The sequence below is a fragment of the Salvelinus namaycush genome, chromosome 3, assembly GCF_016432855.1.
Source record: "Salvelinus namaycush isolate Seneca chromosome 3, SaNama_1.0, whole genome shotgun sequence".
Lineage (NCBI taxonomy): Eukaryota > Metazoa > Chordata > Actinopteri > Salmoniformes > Salmonidae > Salvelinus > Salvelinus namaycush.
In genome coordinates this window covers 21,430,889-21,453,910 of record NC_052309.1, presented here as the reverse complement: position 1 = coordinate 21,453,910, position 23,022 = coordinate 21,430,889, and the positions used below count along the sequence as shown (strand labels likewise).

At 44.4% G+C, this 23,022-nt stretch overlaps 1 protein-coding gene across 1 annotated transcript in view; it reads left to right on the top strand.

Moving 5' to 3' along the window:
* The first annotated feature begins 326 nt into the window (after positions 1-326).
* LOC120043587 (seizure protein 6-like) overlaps positions 327-23,022 on the top strand; it is a 165,654-nt gene continuing 142,958 nt past the window's right edge. Inside the window, exon 1 of the mRNA XM_038988153.1 lies at positions 327-501. Within this exon, the coding sequence (XP_038844081.1) occupies positions 327-501 (175 nt within the window). The remainder of the gene's footprint in view (positions 502-23,022) is intronic.

Below are 23,022 nucleotides of genomic sequence, written 5' to 3'. Positions count from 1 at the left end.
TCCAGCGCAGCAGGAGCTGTGTTTACTTTGCTTTGTTCCAGGACAATATGGGCCGCGCTGACTTTCAATGTAGCAACTGCTGGCTTACAGAGGACTACAGGGGTGAATTGGCTACTCTTAGCAAGCAAGTAGAAAACCTACACAAGCTACTGGGGAATCCACGCCGCCTTCTTTTTCTTTTTCTTCCACCCCAGTAGCCGGACGCCACTCTGGTCGTCGTGTCGGCTCTCCACAGCTGACTGGCTGGTGCTTAGCAGGGTTCCATCCCCGAAGGGGTCTCCCCCTTCGCTGGAGAACGGAGCTGTTCTCGACCCAACCAACCAGCCATGGAGATATGTCACTCGCCGTGGAAGTCCAGAGGTTCCAGCGCCTTCTTCCTTCGGGGCTTCCCATTCAAGATCGGATCCGGAGGTACCTGCGTCTTTGTCCTCTGTTCTGTCTCCCTCTCCGGTGGCTTCTACCTCGGGTTCAGATCCTCGGAGCTCCCATCCTCATCAGACCGTGAGGCTGCCTGAGAGACCGGCCCATTTAACATCGCCAGCTGTCATTATAGGCAGCTTTATGGTGAGAAACATCTCGGTTCCCAAGGCAAAAACCCTGTACTACCCAGGAGCAGGAGTACATTTACATTTACATTTAAGTCATTTAGCAGACGCTCTTATCCAGAGCGACTTACAGGACATAACAAGACTGCTTCCGACTGTTCTACCACAGATGCCGGGAGCTGACACTTTCGTAGTCCAGAACTGATTTTAACATTTAAAGACTCCAAAAAACAGCTAATCATTTCAGGTCCAGTACCATTGTTGGGCCGCGGGTGTGAAAGATTCAGCAGGCTACTGGCCTTACACATCTGGCTAAAATATTATTGTAGCTCTGCTGTAGTCACTTTTATAAATAACTTTGACACCTTCTGGAAACAGAAGATACTCTACTGGAATGACGGAGTCCATCCAAATCATCTTGGCTCCTGGACTCATTTCAAGGCTGTGTTGAAACAATGACTTTTCAATGACCCAAGACTAGCTCAGCTAATCCCTACCATTGTGACAATGAGTCGTCATAATGCTGCATCAAATGTACATTATCCTAGGGACGTTAGCAGACACAATGTAAGGAACTTAATCTATATCCCCCTAATTGCCCTGAATACCTGTGTTAATCCTACAGCTATTGGATGCAGTAATCATGAGCCTATGAACCAGAGTTACACTGTTAGCACTGAGGCGGTGTGCCCTAGTAGGAAGACCACTTTGTGCAGCTCACCCTGCACTAGAAAAGTCTACGTCTCATAAAGCTTTCCAGTAAAGCATTAAAAACAATCAAGCAACCCAGAAAAGTGCTAAAAATAGATTAACATATGCTGCCTGAGAAACAAGGCCCATGAAGTCAATGACCTGCTTGTAACAGATGACATTCAATGTGCCCCCGCACGTTGACTCTGTACCGAAACCCCTTGTATATAGCCTCGCTATTGTTATTTTACTGCTGCTCTTTAATTCTTTGTTACTTTTATTTGTTACTTTTTTTAGGTATTTTCTTAACTGCATTGTTGGTTAAGAACTTGTATGCAAGCTTTTCATTGTAAGTACTACACCTGTTGTATTCGGGGCATGTGACATATAAAATTTGATTTGATTCTGATCTCTGAAACTCACAAGATCTAATGTTATATACTGTTGAAGTAATATAGCAACAGGTTCATCTGTCTCACCTAAAGGCCATTCTTGTGAAAAGCTGCTATAGACCACCAAGTGCTAACAATCAGTATCTAGATAATATGTGTGAAATGCTTGATAATGTATGTGATATCAACAGAGAAGTATATTTTCTTGGTGACTTAAATATTGACTGGCTCTCATCAAGCTGCCTACTCAATAAAAAATGTCTAACTGTAACCAGTGCCTGCAACCTGTTTCAGGTTGTCAGTCAACCTTCCAGGGTATTTACAAACAGCACAGGAATGAAATCATCAACATGTATTGATCACATCTTTACTAATGCTGCAGAAATTTGCTTTGAAGCAGTATCCAAATCCGTACGATGTAATGATCACAATATAATAGCCATATTTCGGAAAACCAAAGTTCCAAAGGCTGGGCCTAGTATAGTGTATAAAAGGTCATAAAATACGTTTTGTAGTGATTCATATGTTGATGATGTAAATTATATTTGCTGGTCTGTGGTGTGTAATGAGGAGCAACCGGATGCTGCACTTGACACATTTATGAACTTGCTTATTCCAGTTACTAATAAGTACGTACCCATTAAGAAAATTATTGTAAAAAATTGTTAAATCCCCTTGGATTGATGAGGAATTGAAAAATTGTATGGTTGAGGGATGAGGCAAAAGTTATGGAAAATAAGTCTGGCAGCCCAACTGATTGGCATACGTACTGTAAATTAAGAAATCATGTGACTAAGCTAAATAAATTTTTAAATAAACTATACTATGAAACAAAGATAAATTATATAAAGAATGACAGTAAAAAGCTTTGTTGCACCTCAAATGAAATTTTGGTGAAAAAAGCCAACTCGGCTCCATCATTCATTGAATCAGATGGCTCATTTATCACAAAACATACAGACATTGCTAAGTACTTTAATGACTTTTTCATTGGCAAGATCAACACACTTAGGGATGACATGCCAGCAGCAAACGCTGACACTACACATCCAAGTATATCTGACCAAATTATGAAAGACAAGAATTGTATTTTTAAATTCCAGAAAGTCAGTGTGGAAAATTATTGTTGTCTATTAACAATGACAAGCCACCGGGGTCTAACAATCGGGATGGAAAATTACTGAGGAAAATAGCGGACGATATTGCCACTCCTATTTGCCACATCTTCAATTTAAGCGTACTGGAAAGTGTGTGCCCTCAGGCCTGGAGGGAAGCTAATGTCATTCCGCTACCCAAGAATAGTAAAGCCCTCTGTTACCAGCCTGTTACCAACCTTTAGTAAACTTCTGGGAAAAAATGTGTTTAACCAGATACAATGCTATTTCAAAGTAAACAAATTGACAACAGACTTTCAGCACTTATATAGGGAAGGACACTCAACAAACACGGCACTTACACATATGACTGATGATTGAGTGAGAGAAATTGATGGTAAAATGATTGTGAGGGCTGTCTTGTTAGACTTCAGTGCAGCTTTTGACATTATCGATCACAGTCTGCTGCTGGAAAAACGTATGTGTTATGGTTTTACACCCCCTACTATAATGATAATAAAGAGTTACTTGTCTAACAGAACACAGAGGGTGTTCTTTAATGGAAGCCTCTCAAACATAATCCAGGTAGAAGCAGGAATTCCCCAGGGTAGCTGTTTAGGCCCCTTACTTTTTTCAATCTTTACTAACAACATGCCACTGGCTTTGAGTAAGGCCAGTGTGTCTATGTATGCGGATGACTCAACACTATGCACGTCAGCTACTACAGCGACTGAAATAACTGCAACACTTAACAAAGAGCTGCAGTTCGTTTCGGAATGGGTAGCAAGGAATAAGTTAGTCCTAAATATTTCCTAAACTAAAAGCATTGTATTTGGGACAAATCATTCACTAAACCCTAAACCTCAACTACATCTCATAATGAACAATGTGGAAATTGAGCATTTTGAGGTGATTTACCTACTTGGAGTAATCCTCGATTGTAAACTGTAATGGTAAAAACATATTAATACAACAGTAGCTAAGATGGGGAGAAGTCTGTCCATAATAAAGTGCTACTCAGCCTTCTTAACAACACTATCAACAAGGCAGGTCCTACAGGCCCTGGTTTTGTCGCACCAAAACTACTGTTCAGTCGTGTGGTCAGGTGCCACAAAGAGGGACTTAGGAAAATTGCGGCATCGGCTGGCCGTTAAAAGTACACAGAGAGGTAGCATTAATGACATGCATTTCAATCTCTCATGGCTCAAAGTGGAAGAGAGATTGACTTCCTCATTACTTGTTTTTGTAAGAAGTGTTGATAAGCTGAAGGTACCGAGCTGTCTGTATAAAATACTAGCACACAGCTTGGAGACCCATACATACCCCACAAGACACGCCACCAGAGGTCTCTTCACAGTCCCCAAAGCCAGAACAGACTATGGGAGGCGCAAAGTACTAAACTCACTAAAAAAAGAAACGTCTCTTTTTCAGGACCCTGTCTTTCAAAGATAATTCGCAAAAATCCAAATAACTTCTCAGATCTTTATTGTAAAGGGTTTAAACACTGTAACCATGCTTGTTCAATGAACCGTAAACAATTAATGAACATGCACCATGGGAACGGTCGTTAAGACACTAACAGCTTACAGACGGTAGGCAATTAAGGTCACAATTATGAAAACGTAGGACACTAAAGAGGCCTTTCTACTGACTCTGAAAAACACCAAAAGAAAGATGCCCAGGGTCCCTGCTCATCTGCGTTAACGTGCCTTAGGCATGCTGCAAGGAGGCATGTGGACTGCAGATGTGGCCAGGGCAATAAATTGCAATGTCCGTACTGTGAGACGCCTATGATAGCGCTACAGGGAGACAGGACGGACAGCTGATCGTCCTCGCAGTGGCAGACCACATATAACAACACCTGCACGGGATCGGTACATCCGAATATCACACCTGTGGGACAGGTACAGGATGGCAACAACAACTGCCCGAGTTACACCAGGAACGCAGAATCCCTCCATCAGTGCCCAGACTGTCCACAATAGGCTGAGAGAGGCTGGACTGAGGGCTTGTAGGCCTGTTGTAAGGCAGGTCCTCACCAGACATCACCGGCAACAACATCGCCTATGGGCACAAACCCACCGTCACTGGACCAGACAGGACTGGCAAAAAGTGCTCTTCACTGACGAGTCGTGGTTTTGTCTCATCAGGGGTGATGGTCGGATTCGCGTTTATCGTCGAAGGAATGAGCGTTACACCGAGGCCTGTACTCTTGAGCGGGATCGATTTGGAGGTGGAGAGTCCGTCATGGTCTGGGGCGGTGTGTCACAGCATCATCGAACTGCGCTTGTTGTCATTGCAGGCAATCTCAACACTGTGCGTTACAGGGAAGACATCCTCCTCCCTCATGTGGTAGCCTTCCTGCAGGCTCATCATGGCATGACAATGCCACCAGCTCGTTCCGTGCGTGATTTCCTGCAAGACAGGAATGTCAGTGTTCTGCCATGGCCAGCGAAGAGACTGGATCTCAATCCCAAGCCCTACGTCTGGGACCTGTTGGATCGGAGGGTGAGGGCTAGGGCCATTCCCCCCAGAAATGTCCGGGAACTTACAGGTGCCTTGGTGGAAGAGTGGGGTAACATCTCACAGCAAGAACTGGCAAATCTGGTCCAGTCCATGAGGAAGAGATGCACTGCAGTACTTAATGCAGCTGGTGTCCACACCAGATACTGACTGTTACTTTTGATTTTGACCCCCCTTTGTTCAGGGACACATTATTCCATTTCTGTTAGTCACATGTCTGTGGAACTTGTTCAGTTTATGTCTCAGTTGTTGAATCTTGTTATGTTCATACAAATATTTACACATGTTAAGTTTACAGAAAATAACTGTTGACAGTGAGAGGACGTTTCTTTTTTTGCTGAGTTTACATAGAGCCAGGATTACATGGAACTCTATTCCACAGCAGGTAACTGATGCAAGCAGTAGAATCAGATAAAAAAAAGCAGGTAAAAAGACACCTTATGGAACAGCGGGGACTGTGAAGTAACACAAACATAGGCACAGACACATGCATACACACTATACACACACGTACATATGGATTTTGCTTTGTAGATACTGTATGTGGTAGTGGAGTATGGGCATGAGGGCACACAATTAGTGTGTTGTGAATTCTGTAATTAATGTATTGTAATGTTTTTAAAATTGTATAACTGCCTTAATTTTGCCGGACCCCAGGACGATTTGGCAGCAGCTAATAGGGATCCATATTAAATACAAATACAAATGCCTATCCCCATTTTACCTTTCAATCACGATGACAGCTGTAGCTATACTGTGCATCGGGAATTGCTGCTATTAATGATTGGCATGCATTCAAAAGCAGGATAAAGTGTTCTTATTCTGCAGATATCCGAGGTTATCAACTTGGTATTCATACCATGATTGAATCGTAACCAAACATTAATATCTACAATTATTGCAACAATCATTAAACTTTTTATTCTGTTTAACTAAGCTTTCTGTTTGCTTTATTACCATATACATTGCTGTCTGCAGGGACATTTGATTAACAGGATTGGATTAATTGTGTGTTTGTTTAATGCCGCCCACACGAGTGGCAAACCCTCTGTGTGATAGTCTGCAACAGCACACTGCTGATGCTTGCCTCAGACATTCTATTGGATTCTATATCTGTGCCTCTGCATATAACGTCTTATTTGTGACGGTTGCCATTAACTACTGTATGTAAGCGATATCAGCGGAATGAATAGCATTCCACTTAAACCTTACTTCTCTTGTTTCAAGACCTTCCATGCTGAACCACTTGAATCTTCACTTTATTTTCCCTCTGACTCTCTCCCTCTTGCTCCACTTGTGCTTCTGTAGATCTTCCCAAGCTAGCCAGGCTTGAAATCCAATTTTGTTGCAGCCCTATAGCGAAAAATCCTAAAAGCTAACATTCATTACACAGAAGCCAATACAGCAATACATTGCAACGTTATTTTCTATCTCTGTGATGCCAACAGGTGGTTAAGTGCAATGGTAGGAGTCTGGGTAATTGTCTAAATGGATCTTCACAGCCAATGCTTGTTTAGGGTACAGAACACTTGCTTGCTGAGAGTCTGTTCATTATCCAGACTCTGTTCTTGTCATCTACAGGTGCTTCAAATGAATTGGTTTGGTGATTTTCTCTAGCTTGCAGTAAATGTAATACACAGCACTATGTAAGTTCATATTAACTACCTCTTATACCATCAGGCAGCTCTCTACTGCTTGCAGCTAGTAGAAACACAATGCAAAGATACAGTATCAACAATGTTCACAGAATTTCTAAGAGGCACTATAGATCAATGGTGAACTACAACATCAATAGTGCACATCCCACCAATGAAACAAAATCAGAGGATGGTTTTGCGATGGGTAACCGGGGTTCTACATGCATTCTATATGTGTGTGTTGAGTTTGCAACATGATGAAATAATCATGCAGCTTACAGTTCTTTGTAGGTCTTACTTGTCATACCACACTACAGGGTACTGGGTACTGGGTAGACATGCACATAGAGAGTTTGAGAGCAGAGCTCTCTCCGCATGGAGAGACCGAGGGTAAAGCACTCAAATCTTATTTAGGTGGATTTTCAAATTTACTGAAGACATCTGTTTGTAAGGGCATGTAAGCTGTTCTGCTATAGACACAGCAATCCCAACATAATTTAATAAGCCACTCTCACTCTGAATTATGAAATGTACTGCCATCTTCAGAAGACACCATTAATTTATCTAGTGGATATGTGGTAGTTTCATTTCAGTGTTCTCTTCTGTCTTAATTTCCTCACTGCTTTCACTTTGAGAGATTGATATCTGCTATCTCTGGGTGAATGTGACAGTTTGTTCTGACAGGCAACTATATTTTTTAATCGCAAAGCTATTTGAGAGGAGAGTTCCATGCTGGTTATTATCTGATAAATCGGATGCTTGCCTTTAAAACAATACTGAATTGGCAATGAACTACATTTCTGTCAGGGCCACAACCACTACTAAACTCTGCAATGACAGTGGAAATATAGTTGGATACACAGAGGAACCATTCCAGACTCATAACAAGATCCTGCCTGACAAGTAAATATTGGAATGATATGAATTTGCAGCGGGCAGAGCAACCATTTATTTGAGCTATAGTGAGTAGCAGCAGCAGGCAATCTATTGGCTGTGGACAGGAGACAGAGTGAGGGAGGGATGGGCTTTTGATCTCCCATAAAGCTGCCAGCCACTCTCTCTTCCCAGAAGCTTCCATATTTCTTCATTAAATGAGACTGGACTCTGTCAGGACCCAATTTGTGCCCAAGACTCAATCTCTGGATGCTCACTGTAGCGTTGTCGCCAACCAAGGGAGTCATTCTATACTGTACGCACGCATGCACGTACGCACACACACACACGCACACGCACACATACATACACACACGAGCGCACACACATGCATCCATGCACACACACGCATCCATGCACACACAAACATTACACATAGACACATACCCTTTCTTGTTGTGTGCTAGCTACAATACCATTTATTTGGGGATTGTGGTCAGTCGTTGTTTCCCTTTTCATTGAGGTCAACTTCTTCTCTGGCAGTATATGATCCCCTTGGATAATTTAGAGCACCATGGTATCAAGCTTTGGTCATCCCCTAATTGACCTAAGCTCTCACTAAACACTATGTACATTAACCGTACATACATGGAATGTCTTGTGATAGGCCAGACACTTGCCACAGAGCAATCCCTATGGAATTGTCCTTCCCGGTGGTAATGGTGGTGCTCAGCTGTAAAGGGTACTATATAGACCTGTACAGCTAGCAACCTCATCCATCAGTGTCAGCTCTAATATTGTGTTTCCCCCGGCTCCCAATGGGCACATAGTGTTTTTGTTTACGTAATTTATGTTTTCAGACTTGTGTACTCACTGGCCCTCGCCTGGCGTTGCTCACTGACATCCTCCTGCCAAACCACATAAAAGCAATTTCAGCGTTACATGCACCCAGCTTATTAAAATGCCTCAGCATGATGACACGACTCTGCTCTCTCTCCCCCCGCCGGTGGACTTGGATGTGACTTCAGACCAGCAGACCGGGGAAATGGTCTCAAAATACATTTTTCCATCAAAATTTCCTCTGTCCCCAAATCTAATCCCCACTGTGGTGAAATATAAATTCATGATGCACCACAGAAACAAGTGTGAAGTGGTGAATTCCTCTTCAATACTTTGGAGTGATGAGGATGGTAGACAAGGTGAGATATTGGTTGTGGACTGGCCATGTTAACTGCTAACTGGGAGGCCTCATGCTGTCCGTCTGTTGCTGTCTGCCTGCCAACTCTGTTGGATCCCCATGAAGACTGGTATATGTCCTGTCCTGCAGGTAGCAGGCTGGCTGGAATGGGCGGGTCGGGCTGGAGGGGTTGGACCACTCTCTCAGTGTGAGAAAACTGGGCATGAATGGCCTGGTATAGGCCTTGTCTGGCTGTGTATGAGTGAACAGCCCAGCTAGACATGCCTGGTCACAGTGAGTTTAATGAGCCAGTCCCTGTCCTCTCCTGTGTCTTTGTCCGTCCGCCCGTAGAAGTACAGGCCTCTACTGGGCAGCTGGCTCTACCCTGGCTACATCTGATCCATCTGGGAGATAGTGAGATAAGCAGACCAGGAGACAGAGAGGGAAGGGAAGGGAGAGATATGGTGAGGTAGGGTGGTAAAGGAAGATAGTTGAATGGTGTGATTCAGGGCCTGGTGTCAGAATGCTGATGAGAGATGTGTGGGGAGCGCGACATATGTAGCATATCTGATCTGCTCTAGTAGGCCTTCTGGGGGCCTTCTACACAGAGCTGCTCTCCAGCCAAGGCCATTTATCCCACAGCCAGTGTGACCTAGCCCAGCCTGACTCTGTTTCTGACACACACAGGACCGGTTCCAGGCATAAGCAACATAAGCGGTCGCTTAGGGCCCCCGGCCGCTAATTATTATAAAAAATTGTAGGAACTCAGCCAGGGTCTCAAAATGTGGTTGTGCATCAGCAGTTTTTTTTCTTCTTATATGATTCACTGACAGTCAATAAATTAGCCATGTCAGCTAACAATGTTTAGATTGGTAGTTAGTCTAGCCAGCTATCTAAACTCGTAGTAATCATGGTCTAATACCGACCGGGCACGTGCCCAGGGTCCCTGACCTCTAGGCGTCCCCATTGATTTTGTTAGTCCTTCTCACTCAGATATCACATTAATATGGCATAAGTCATTACAAAATGTGTAGAATTGCAGGAAATTTGCTGTAAAACTGCAACAACAAAATAATCTCTGCGCCATGGCAAAATTAGTACAATTGCATGAAATGTCTTATAAAATTGCAACATTTTCTCTCCGCCCCATGACAAAATGTGTAGAATTTCCATTTAGCTCTTATCCAGAGTGAATTACAGGAACAATTAGGTTTAAGTGCCTTGCTCAAGAGCACATTAACAGCTTTTTCATGTAGTAAGCTCAGGGATTCAAACCTGCGATCTTTCGGTTACTGGCCCAAAGCTCTTAACCACTAGGCTACCTGCAGGAAATTAACTTTAAAACTAAAATGTTTCTCTCCACCGTCAAGAGGGAGGCCACTAAAATGTTTTGCTCAAAAGGCTAGGGCACACACACACACAATGCGAGAGATTGGACTCTGTAGTCTGTAGTTTTTTCCCATTTACCTTGAATACTACAGAGTGTGGCTCACGTTCAGTGGGACGGAAATAAACTATTCCAGAGTGAGCATGACAGACTAATGATTGTCACCTCCTTAGTGTCACTTCTTTCAAAGAATAGGATTATGGCAAATTTACAGTTCATGTTTGGTGAGATTAGCGTCCAACCCAAGCTCTCTCTCTCTCCCTCTCTCCCTCTCTCCCCTCTCCCCATCTGGTTCATAAGCCACACTTACGACACACTTAAAGAGTACAGAGAGAGAGTGCTTGTAGCGTTCATATTGCCCTCGTTTTGGTGGATGAGAGAGCATACATTTGATCCTGATAACTCTTCCCTCAGTGAGGCGGGAGGGAGAGGCAGCCATTGAAGCTAATGACAGCACTTTATTCCTCATCACTTTGTTGGCTCCCCCCTGGTTGCCCTCCACTTCCTTAGGCGTTGGGCTGATTACACAGCCAGATTGATGCCTGTCATCACCCCCCTGGGAATGGGAACATTGAACTAGTAGTCTCTAAACATATAAAACCAATGGAACCTGCAGTCAGCCACAGCTACACTAACTTTCATCTTGGAGTGTTTCAAACACCATGAGGACCACGGTAGCTTTGGTCAGTTGGGTTGATGAGGAGTAGATTTATTCGTAGCAGGACTTGGATCTTGCCGTTGCCTTCCATCCGTCCTGATTTCATGGTCATAGCCACTGAGATCGGTAGAGGAGAGGGAGAGAGGGAGGAGATGGAGGAGACAGTAGTTGGGCGCTAAAGAGAGGTCTCTACATCTTTTGTTCTCCCCTTCCCTTGCTCTGTGTGTGTGTGTGTGTGTGTGTGTGTGTGTGTGTGTGTGTGTGTGTGTGTGTGTGTGTGTGTGTGTGTGTGTGTGTGTGTGTGTGTGTGTATGTGGCATTAGAACGTACATGCTTTCATCAAAGAGAAGAAGAGGGGTTGGGGTCAATTCCATTTAAATTCCAGTCAATTCAAGAAGTACAGTGAAATTCCAATTATTTCCAATATTTTTCAATTATGAAAATGTGGATTTGGAATTGAAATTGGAATTTGTTTTTTTACTTTCTAAATTGACTGGAATTTAAATGGTATTCAAAACCACAAATATACTGCTTGTTTTTAGGTCACCAATTTTGCTCTGAACAAGATATACCACGAATTCACATAGTGTGACAGTAGATTTAGATGTTATTAGGATCCCCATTAGCCGATGCTAATGGTGACAGCTAATCTTACTGGGGTCCGACACATTACAAAAAATACATTACAGACAAAATACATTACAATTGACACACTGTACATTTAAAACATTAACATGTAGTGTGTGTGTGTGTGTGCCTATGTCATGTCAGTACATACACGCAAAAAGTAGGTCACATGGGGAAGAGGCATTGTGCTTTATTTGTTTTTTGAAACCAGGTTTGAGCTATATGAGATGGAAGGGAGTTCCATGCAATCTTGGCATTGTATAATACTGTATGTTTCCTTGAATTTGTTCTGAACCTGGGAACTGTGAAAAGACCCCTGGTGGAATGTCTGGTGGGGTAAGTGTGTGTGTCAGTGCTGTGTGTAAGTTGACTATGCAAACAATTCGGAATTTCCAACGCATTAAGGTTTCTTATAAAAACAAGAAGCGATGCAGTCAGTCTTTCCTCAACTCTGAGCCAAGAGAGACGGGCATGCATAGTATTGTTGATATTAGTCCTCTGATTTAGGGCTCCTGAGCGGCGCAGCGGTCTAAGGCACTGCATCTCAGTGCTAGAGGTGTCACTACAGACCCTGGTTTGATCCCGGGCTGTATCACAACCGGTTGTGATTGGGAGTCTCATAGGGCGACGCACGATTGGCTCAGCGTCGTCTGGGTTAGGGGAGGGTTTGGCCGGGGTAGGCTGTCATTGTAAAATAAGAATTTGTTCTTAACTGACTTGCCTAGTAAAATAAATGTTTAATAAAATAGAAATTACAATGAAAGTAAAACTTGCTGCTTTGTTCTGGGTCAGCTGCAGCTTAACTAGGTTCTTCTCTGCAGCACTTGACCATATGACTGGACAATAATGAAAGTAAGATAAAACTAGAGCCTTCAGGACTTGCTTTGTGGAGTGTGGTGTCAAAAAAAGGCATCTCTTTATCACAGACAGACCTCTCCCCATCTTTACAACCATTGAATCTATATGTTTTGACCATGGTAGTTTATAATCTAAGGTAACACCAAGTAATTTAGTCTCCTCAACTTGCTCAACAGTCACACCATTCATTAGCAGATTCAGCTGAGGTCTAGATCTTGGAGATGTATTTGTACCAAATACAATGCTCTTAGATTTATAGATGTTCAGAACCAGTTTATTACTGGCCACCCATTCTAAAACTGACTGCAACACTTTGTTTAGGGTTGCAGTGACTTCGCTATCTGTGGTTGATGATGCGTATAGGTTACGCATACATGGACACAGGCTTTGGTTACTACATGATTCCATATGTGTCACGTTCTGACCTTAGTTCCTTTGTTATGTCTTTATTTTAGTTTGGTCAGGGCGTGAGTTGGGGTGGGCATTCTATGTTGTTTTTTCTATGGTTTGTTCTATTGTCCTTTTCTATGTATTTGGCCTAGTATGGTTCTCAATCAGAGGCAGGTGTCAGTCGTTGTCTCTGATTGGGAGCCATATTTAGGTAGCCTGTTTTTCATTGTGTTTTGTGGGTGATTATATTTTCTGTTCTGTGTTTTTGTTTCACCGTACAGGAGTGTTCGTTTGTCGTTTTCTTGTTTTTGTTCAGTGTTCATTATTTCGTATTAAAACAATATGGACACTTACCACACTGCGCATTGGTCCTCCTCTTCTTCCAACCACGACAAGCGTTACAATATGTATTATTTCGTAGTTTTGATGTCTTCACTATTATTCTACAATGTATGTTTTTTGAACAACAAGTTATGGTCAATGATAAAGGCTGAACTGTAATCTAACAGTACAGCTCCCACAATCTTCTTATTATAAATGTGTTCAACCAATCATCAGTCATTTGTGTCAGTTCAGTACATGCTGAGTGCCCTTTTCTATAAGCATGCTGAAAGTTGGTTGTTAATTTGTTTACAGAGAAATTGCATTGTATTTAGTCACACAATTTTTTCCAACAGTTTGCTGAGAGCTGGCAGCAAGCTGATAGGTTGGCTGAAAGAACCAGTAAAGGCTGCTTTACCATTCTTGAGTAGCGGAATGCATTTGGCTTCCCTCCAGGCCTGAGGACAAACACTTTCCTCTAGGCTCAGATTAAAGATATTACAGATAGGAGTGGCTATAGAGTCAGGTACCATCCTCAGTAGATTTCCATCTAAGTTGTCAATGCCAGGAGGGTTGTCTTTATTGATCAATAACAACAACAAAAAATCCATTAAGTATACTGCACTATATTTCACAACAGATTTGAAAGTGCTAAGCTTTCTCACCTAAAGCTCTTTAATTGACTGAGAATGAGAATTGTGTTGAATGAGAAGGAAATTAATAGATAAAGTACCCTAATGGAAGGAAATTAAGTGTGAAAATTACATTTACTCAAGCATTTTGAAGGCAGCACCACAATGTTCAAATAAAAGAAAACATGATTTTATAAATTGTTATTACAGCAAATGGTTTAATTTGAGATATCCTGCCCATGTGTGTACAGTAGGAAATGGGACATTCACATTCTTTGGTAAGGCAGACAAATAATTAAGGTAGCAAAGCAAAGCGGTATTATTGTAGCTGTATAAAAAAATAAAGTACGTTGGAGCACTGATACTCCCTTTCTGTTTTCTGACAGCAAACTTCCAAGAACAAATATCCTAAATTTGTATGCTTTGCATTGTTGTTGGAAACACTATATTTTTCCAATGACTCATTACGTTGTCAACAGAGCTCCATCAGTCATATTTTATGATTACTAGGGGTTTAACTGTTTATTTAGGGTTAGTCCATCCCCATCGCAGCACAGTAGCTGCATTACTCTAGCGTGTAGCTATCATGCTAATAGTGGTGCTCCGTGCCTCTGCTTTGGTTCCGCTCCAGCTAAAGGTTGTGTCTGATGAGCTTATTGGAGCCATTAAGCCACAGTTTGTTCAAAGCCTGTCTGAAGGACGACCGCTCAATGAGCTGGGACACAGAGAGGTCCATAATAAATTAAAATATAAAGTTATGGTTCCACTTAATGAAGCAAAAGGGCAGATGGAGAGTATCTGAATGAGGGCAGGTATTCCAACTTCAACTCAATAAACTGTTATCCTTTCCACTCAAAGGCTGCTGCCTTCCGGAGAGGAGAGCAAGCGGTAATCTTTTGATGCTTTTGAAGGGGATTGTCCACTTTTCTTTCAGCCTTTCAGTAATTTCTATGTGCTTTTAATTTTTTTGCTTTCTACACTGTATTATTTTATACAAACCAACTTGCCAAATCATTTTTTACACTTGCAGTACCATGCTTATGTAATTATTTATCTTCTCCATCCTTTCTTTTTCTGTCTTTCATTCTTTCTAACACCCCTTCCCACCTGCACCATATCCTCACCAACAGTAGGCAGGCATCACCTCAGACCGACCATTGATCATTCTGACTCATAATGGTCCAGGTCCCTAATTACAACAGTCTGGCCAGCCCAGTCATTTACATGACTTTACTATGCATTTAATCCATCTGTAAGACCTCCTAAGGCGGGGATGAGAAGAGTCTGTCGTGTAAAGCCGTCTTGTGATGGCAGCGTTGTAACCTCAGACAAGAGGAAAGCCGCTATTGATTTTCTTGTCTAGTGCCTCTCTAGAATAGTAAGGAAATTAAGGCCTGGATATTAGAGGATTGGTGTCCATCAGCAGCTTCTCTGGAGCCTGTCCTGTCTGATTAATTATCTCTCTCTCTCTCACTCTCTCACTCACTTACTGATGACTCCATTGATATACAGCTGTAGTGGGGAGGAATTCCCTGTGATTTTTCACCCATGGTCTTGATGTAAACAGAAATACTGGTACACAGAATGTACTCTAAAGCAGGGTTCGTCAACTAGGTTTGGACTTTTTCTGGGCTAATAGCCGGCGGGCCAGAACATAATTAGCATATAATATTAGCACAATTAATAGGCCTACACTACAAATTGAACAACATTTTTAACACATCTGATTATACATAATAAATTCAGTCACAATAGCATAATCATTTTGATCTGATTACATTCATAAAATCCCCAATTTCTCTATTCAATTATTATTTATATATATTTCTCTGTGCGTTGATTGGTGGGGGAAAACAGGTATAATCAAATCAAACTGTATTTGCCACATGCGCCGAATACAAATACAAGTGTAGACTTCACCGTGAAATGCTTACTTACAAGCCCTTAACCAACAGTGCGCTTCAAAAAGAAAATAATATTTACTAAGTAGGCTAAAATAAAAAGTAACACAATAAGAATAACAATAATGAGGCTATATACAGGGGGCACCTGTACCGAGTCAGTGTGCACCGAGTCAGTGAGTAGCATCAGTGTACAAGGGTGGGGGGGGGTCAATGTAAATTGTCCAGTGGCGATTTTTATGAATTGTTCAGCAGTCTAATGGCTTGGGGATAGAAGCTGTTGAGGAGCCTTTTGGTCCTAGACTTGGCGCTCCGGTACCGCTTGTGTAACGATTCTCTAACTCTTCCTCCTCCTCGGACGAGGAGAGGCGAGACGGATCAGATGACCAATATGCAGCGTGGTAGTTTGACATTATATTTATTAAACAAGACAAAAAACGAACTATACTTGATACTAAACAAAATAACAAAACGAATGTAGACTGACCTGAACGTAAGAACTTACATGTAACGAAGAACGTACGAACAGAGAAAACAGACTACACAAAACGAACGACCGAACAAACAAACAAACCGAAACAGTCCCGTGTGGCGCGACAAACACAGACACAGGAGACAACCACCCACAACAATCAATGTGAAAACACCTACCTTAATATGGCTCTCAATCAGAGGAAATGAAAACCACCTGCCTCTAATTGAGAACCATATCAGGTCACCCTTTACCAACATAGAAACACATAACATAGACTACCCACCCAAACTCACGCCCTGACCGTCAAACACATACAAAATAACAGAAAACCGGTCAGGAACGTGACATAACCCCCCCCTCAAGGTGCGTACTCAGAACGCACCACCAAAAGTCTAGGGGAGGGTCTGGGTGGGCGTCTGACCACGGTGGTGGCTCAGGCTCTGGGCGAGGTCCCCACCCCACCATAGTCAATCCCAGCTTACGTCTCCCCCTTAGAATGACCACCCTCATATTACACCCACTTAATTGAAATGGTAACCTTAAGATAAGGGGCAGCACCGGGACAAGGGGCAGCACCGGGATAAGGTAGCTCAGGACAGAGAGATAGCTCAGGACAGAGAGGTAGGTCAGGATAGAGAGGTAGCTCAGGATAGAGGGGCAACTCCGGACTGAAGGGCAGCTCCGGACAGAGAGACAGCTCTGGACTGAGGGGCAGTTCTGGATAAATGGCAGCTCTGGGCTGAGGGGCAGCTCATGACTGGCTGACGGCTCTGGATGCTCATGGCTAGCTGACGGCTCTGGACGCTCATGGCTAGCTGACGGCTCTGGACGCTCATGGCTCGCTGACGGCTCTGGACGCTCATGGCTCGCTGACGGCTCTGGACGCTCATGGCTCGCTGACGGCTCTGGACGCTCATGGCTCGCTGACGGCTCTGGACGCTCATGGCTGGCTGACGGCTCTGGACGCTCATGGCTGGCTGACGGCTCTGGACGCTCATGGCTGGCTGACGGCTCTGGACGCTCATGGCTCGCTGACGGCTCTGGACGCTCATGGCTGGCTGACGGCTCTGGACGCTCATGGCTCGCTGGCGGCTCTGGCAGATCCTGTCTGGTTGGCGGCTCTGGCAGATCCTGTCTGGTTGGCGGCTCTGGCAGATCCTGTCTGGTTGGCGGCTCTGGCAGATCCTGTCTGGTTGGCGGCTCTGGCAGATCCTGTCTGGTTGGCGGCTCTGGCAGATCCTGTCTGGTTGGCGGCTCTGGCAGATCCTGACTGACGAATGGCTCTAGCGGCTCCTGACTGACTAACGGCTCTGACGGCTCGGGACAGACGGGCGGCTCTAATGGCTCGGGACAGACGGATGGCTCAGACGGCACTGGGCAGACGGATGGCTCAGACGGCGCTGGGGAGACGGATGGCTCAGACGGCGCTGGGGAGACGGATGGCTCAGATGGCACTGGGGAGACGGATGGCTCAGATGGCACTGGGCAGACGGATGGCTCTGGCCGGATGAGGCGCACTGTAGGCCTGGTGCGTGGTGCCGGAACTGGAGGTACCGGGCTAAGGACACGCACCTTCAGGCTAGTGCGGGGAACAACAACAGGGCACACTGGACTCTCAAGGCGTACTATAGGCCTGGTGCGTGGTACCGGCACTGGTGGTACCGGGCTGAGGGCACGCACATCAGGGCGAGTACGGGGAGAAGGAACAGTGCGTACAGGGCTCTGGAGACGCCCTGAAAGCCTGGTGCGTGGTGCCGGAACTGGAGGTACCGGGCTAAGGACACACACCTTCAGGCTAGTGCGGGGAACAACAACAGGGCACACTGGACTCTCGATGCGCACTATAGGCCTGGTGCGTGGTACCGGAACTGGAGGTACTGGGCTGAGGGCACGCACCTCAGGGCGAGTGCGGGGAGAAGGAACAGTGCGCACAGGGCTCTGGAGACGCACAGGAGGCTTGGTGCGTGGCGCCGGGACTGGAGGCACTGGGCTGGAGACACACACCATAGGGCTAGTGCGTGGAGGAGGAACAGGGCTCTGGAAACGCACTGGAAGCCTGGTGCGTGGAGTAGGCACTGGTGGTACTGGGCTGGGGCGGGGAGGTGGTGCCGGAAATACCGGACCATACAGGCGTACTGGCTCCCTTGAGCATTGAGCCTGCCCAACCTTACCTGGTTGAATGCTCCCCGTTGCCCGACCAGTGCGGGGAGGTGGAATAACCCGCACTGGGCTATGTAGGCGAACCGGGAACACCATGCGTAAGGCTGGTGCAATGTAAGCCAGATATGTAGGGCCGGCTTCATGACATCCGGCTCAATACTCAATCTGGCCCGGCCGATACGAGGAGCTGGTATGTACCGCACCGGGCTGTGCACACGTACAGGAGACACCATGCGCTCTACTGCGTAACATGGTGTCTGCCCGTAATCTCGCTCTCCACGGTAAGTACAGGGAGTGGGCGCAGGTCTCCTACCTGACTTCGCCACTCTCCCTTCTAGCCCCCCCCCCAACAAATTTTTGGGGTTTACTCACAGGCTTCCAGCCACGTCTCCTTGCTGCCTCCTCAAACCACCGCTCCTGGGTTTTCGCTGCCTCCCTCTCTTCCCGAGAGTGGCGATTCTCTCCTGCCTTAGCCCAGGGTCCTTCTCCATTCAATATCTCCTCCCATGTCCACGAGTCCTGGTTTCGCTGTAGCGCTCTCCCACGCCGCTTGGTCTTTGGTTGGTGGGTGGTTCTGTAACGATTCTCTAGCTCTTCCTCCTCCTCGGACGAGGAGAGGCGAGACGGATCAGATGACCAATATGCAGCGTGGTAGTTTGACATTATATTTATTAAACAAGACACCAAACGAACTATACTTGATACTAAACAAAATAACAAAACGAATGTAGACTGACCTGAACGTAAGAACTTACATGTAACGAAGAACGTACGAACAGGGAAAACAGACTACACAAAACGAACTACCGAACAAACAAAACAAACCGAAACAGTCCCGTGTGGCGCGACAAACACAGACACAGGAGACAACCACCCACCTCAATCAATGTGAAAACACCTACCTTAATATGGCTCTCAATCAGAGGAAATGAAAACCACCTGCCTCTAATTGAGAACCATATCAGGTCACCCTTTACCAACATAGAAACACATAACATAGACTACCCACCCAAACTCACGCCCTGACCGTCAAACACATACAAAATAACAGAAAACCGGTCAGGAACGTGACAGCTTGCCATGTGGTAGCAGAGAAAACAGTCTATAACTTGGGTGACTGGAGTTTCTGACAATTTTCTGGGCTTTCCTCTGACACCACCTAGTATATAGGTCCTAGATGGCAGGAAGCTTGGCCCCAGTGATGTACTGGGCCGTTCGCACTACCCTCTGTAGCCTCTTACGATCAGATGCTGAGCAGTTGCCATACCAGGCGGTGATGCAACCGGTCAGGATGCTCTCGATGGTGCAGCTGTAGAAACCTTTGAGGATCTGGGGACCCATGCCAAATCTTTTCAGTCTCCTGAGGGGGAAAAGGTTTTGTCGTGCCCTCTTCACAACTGTCTTGGTATGTTTGGACCATGATAGTTCGTTGGCGATGTGGACACCAAGGAACTTGAAACTCTCGACCCGCTCCACTACAGCCCCGTCGATGTTAATGAGGGCGTGTTCGGCCCACCTTTTCCTGTAGTCCACGATCAGCTCCTTTGTCTTGCTCACATTGAGGGAGAGGTTGTTGTAGCTTACTGTAGCTTACTGTGTAGCTTACTGTCTGCTACACTACTTAACGTCAACATTCGTTCAGAACAATTATCTTGATAGCAAGACAAAATGTAAAAAAAAAGTATCAAAAGAAAGGTGGATAAGGAAAATCAAAGTTTCAGGGAAGAGTGGACAGAGAGATATGTGTTCATCTTACCATATTTCTCGAATGTGAAGCCAGTGTGTCTTATTTGCAATGAAAATGTCGCTGTTTGCAAGGAATTCAATCTCAGACATCATTATGAATCCAAGCATGATACTTTCAAAGTGGCCTTCCCCCCCAGACAGAGAACCTACGCAGAAAAAAGTGTTAACTACAACACCGATGTAGCACAGGTGTGTGTATATGTCCGTTATTTTGATGGGAATTAATTTAAAGAAGAGCTACTGGCACTGATTCCCCTCAAAGGACACACCACCAGTGATATCATATTCACGAACCTGGAAGAATTGTTTATGGAGCATGGCCTGTCATTCGAAAAAGTAAACTTTGTGGTCACCGATGGGGCTCCTGCTATGGTGGGCAGAATCTCTCCCCAAATGAATGGCTTGCATTGTCTCATCCATCAGAGTGTGCTGTGTGTGAGACCAAATGGTGAACAACTTTGTCAGGGGGACATCAAGCACCCAACACCGTCTTGTGACAGAATCAGAGCTGGCCACCCACAATAATCTCCTGCTTCACAACGACGTGCGTAAAGAAAAGGAAGTACTTTTTACTCCATACATTTTCCCTGACACCCAAAAGTACTCGTTACATTTTGAATGCTTAGCAGGACAGAAAAATTGTCTAATTCACACACTTATTAAGAGAACATTGCTGGTCATCCCTACTGCCTCTGATCTGGAGGACTCATTAAATACATGCTTTGTTTGTAAATTATGTCTGAGTGTTGGAGCATGCCCCTGGCTATCCGTAAATAACAAAACAAGAAAATGGTGCTGCCTGGCTTGCTTTATAATCTTTATTTGAATGATTTGAACAATTACATTTAGTATATTTTAGCAATTACATTTACTTTTGATATTAAAGTATATTTAAAACCAAACACTTTTAGACGTTTACTCAAGTAGTATTTTGCTGGGTGACTTGCACTTTTACTTGAGTCATTTTCTATTAATGTATCTTTACTTTCACTCAAGTATGACAATTGGGTACTTTTTCCACGACTGGCAACGGGTGTGGCTGAAATTGCCGAATCCACTAATTTGAAGGGGTGTCCACATGCTTTTTTATAGTGTATGTGCTAGCAATGTTTGGATCAACTTACACCTGCAAGCTCTCCTTTTCCTCAATGAACGCAATCAAGACTCACGACAGGAACTGGCATTCACATAAGGCAATCGAAGACTGCCTGTGCATCAATCAAATCCATCTCACCCGACATCCATAAGCTTGTGTCCCAGGGGAAATGCAACTTTGCCCATTAAGTAAGTAATTTAGTAGCCTACAGTGCCTTCGGAACGTATTCAGACCCCTTGACTTTTTCCACATGGTGTTATGTTACAGCCTTATTCTAAAATGGATTAAAAAAAAAAAAATCCCCAGCAATCTACACACAATACCCCATAATGACAAAGCGAAAACAGGCTTTGACATTTTTGCAAATCTATATGAAAAAACAGAAGTACATTATTTACATAAGTATTCAGACCCTTTGCTATGAGACTCAAAATTGAGCTCAGGTGCATCCTGTGTCCATTGATCATCCTTGAGATGTTTCTACAACTTGATTGGAGTCTACCTGTGGTAAATTCAATTGATTGGACATGATTTGGAAAGGCACACACCTGTCTATATAAGGTCCCACAGTTGACAGTGCATGTCAGAGCAAAAACTAAGCCATGAGGTCGAAGGAATTTTCTGTAGAGCCCCGAGACAGGATTGTGTCGAGGCACAGATCTGGGGAAGGGTACCAAAAAATCTCTGCAGCATTGAAGTTCCACAAGAACACAGTGGCATCCATCGTTCTTAAATGGAAGAAGTTTGGAACCACCAAGACTCTTCCTAGAGCTGGCCGCCTGGCCAAACTGAGAAATCGGGGGAGAATGGCCTTGGTCAGGGAGGTGACCAAGAACCCTATGGTCACTCTGACAGAGCTCCAGAGTTCCTCTGTGGAGATGGGAGAACCTTCCAGAAGGACAACCATCTCTAAAGCACTCCACCAATCAGGCCTTTATAGAAGAGTGGCCAGACAGAAGCCACTCCTCAGTAAAAGACACGTGACAGCTCACTTGGAGTTTGCCAAAAGGCACCTAAAGAGTCTCAGATCATGAGAAACAAGTTTCTTGGGTCTAATGAAACTAAGATTGAACTCTTTGGCCTGAATGCCAAGCGTCACGTCTTGAGGAAACCTGGCACCATCCCTACGGTGAAGCGTGGTGCTGGCAGCATCATGCTGTGGGGATTTTTCACCTTGCAACAAGACAATGACCCTAAGCACACATGCAAAACAACGCAGGAGTGGGTTCGGGACAAGTCTCTGAATGTCCTTGTGTGGCCCAACCAGAGCCTGGACTTGAACCCGAACGAACATCTCTGGAGAGACCTGAAAATAGCTGTGCTGCAACGCTTCCCATCCAACCTGACAGAGGATCTGCAGAGAGAAATAGGATAAACTCCCCAAATACAGGTGGGCCAAACTTTTAGTGTCATACCCAAGAAGACTCGAGGCTGAAATCGCTGCCAAAGGTGCTTGAACAAAGTACTGAGTAAAGGGTCTGATTACTTATGTAAATTGTAAACATTTCAAACAAATTTGCTAACATTTCTAAAAAACTGTTTTTGCTTTGTCATTATGGGGTGTTGTGAGTAGATTGATGAGGGAAAAACAACGATTTGATACATTTTAGAATAAGGCTGTAATGTAACAAAATGTGGAAAAAGTCAAGGGGTCTGAATACTTTCCGAATGCACTGTATATGACTGTATTTATTATTATAAATACCAACATTGTTATGAGTGCTTATCCAGGGCTATTTAGTTCTCATGCTGACAGTATTTTCTGTTTGTTCTGTCGTTACAAGAGCAGGCTATCCCGAGGCACCCGATACAGACATTCAGACACAGACATTGGCTTTAA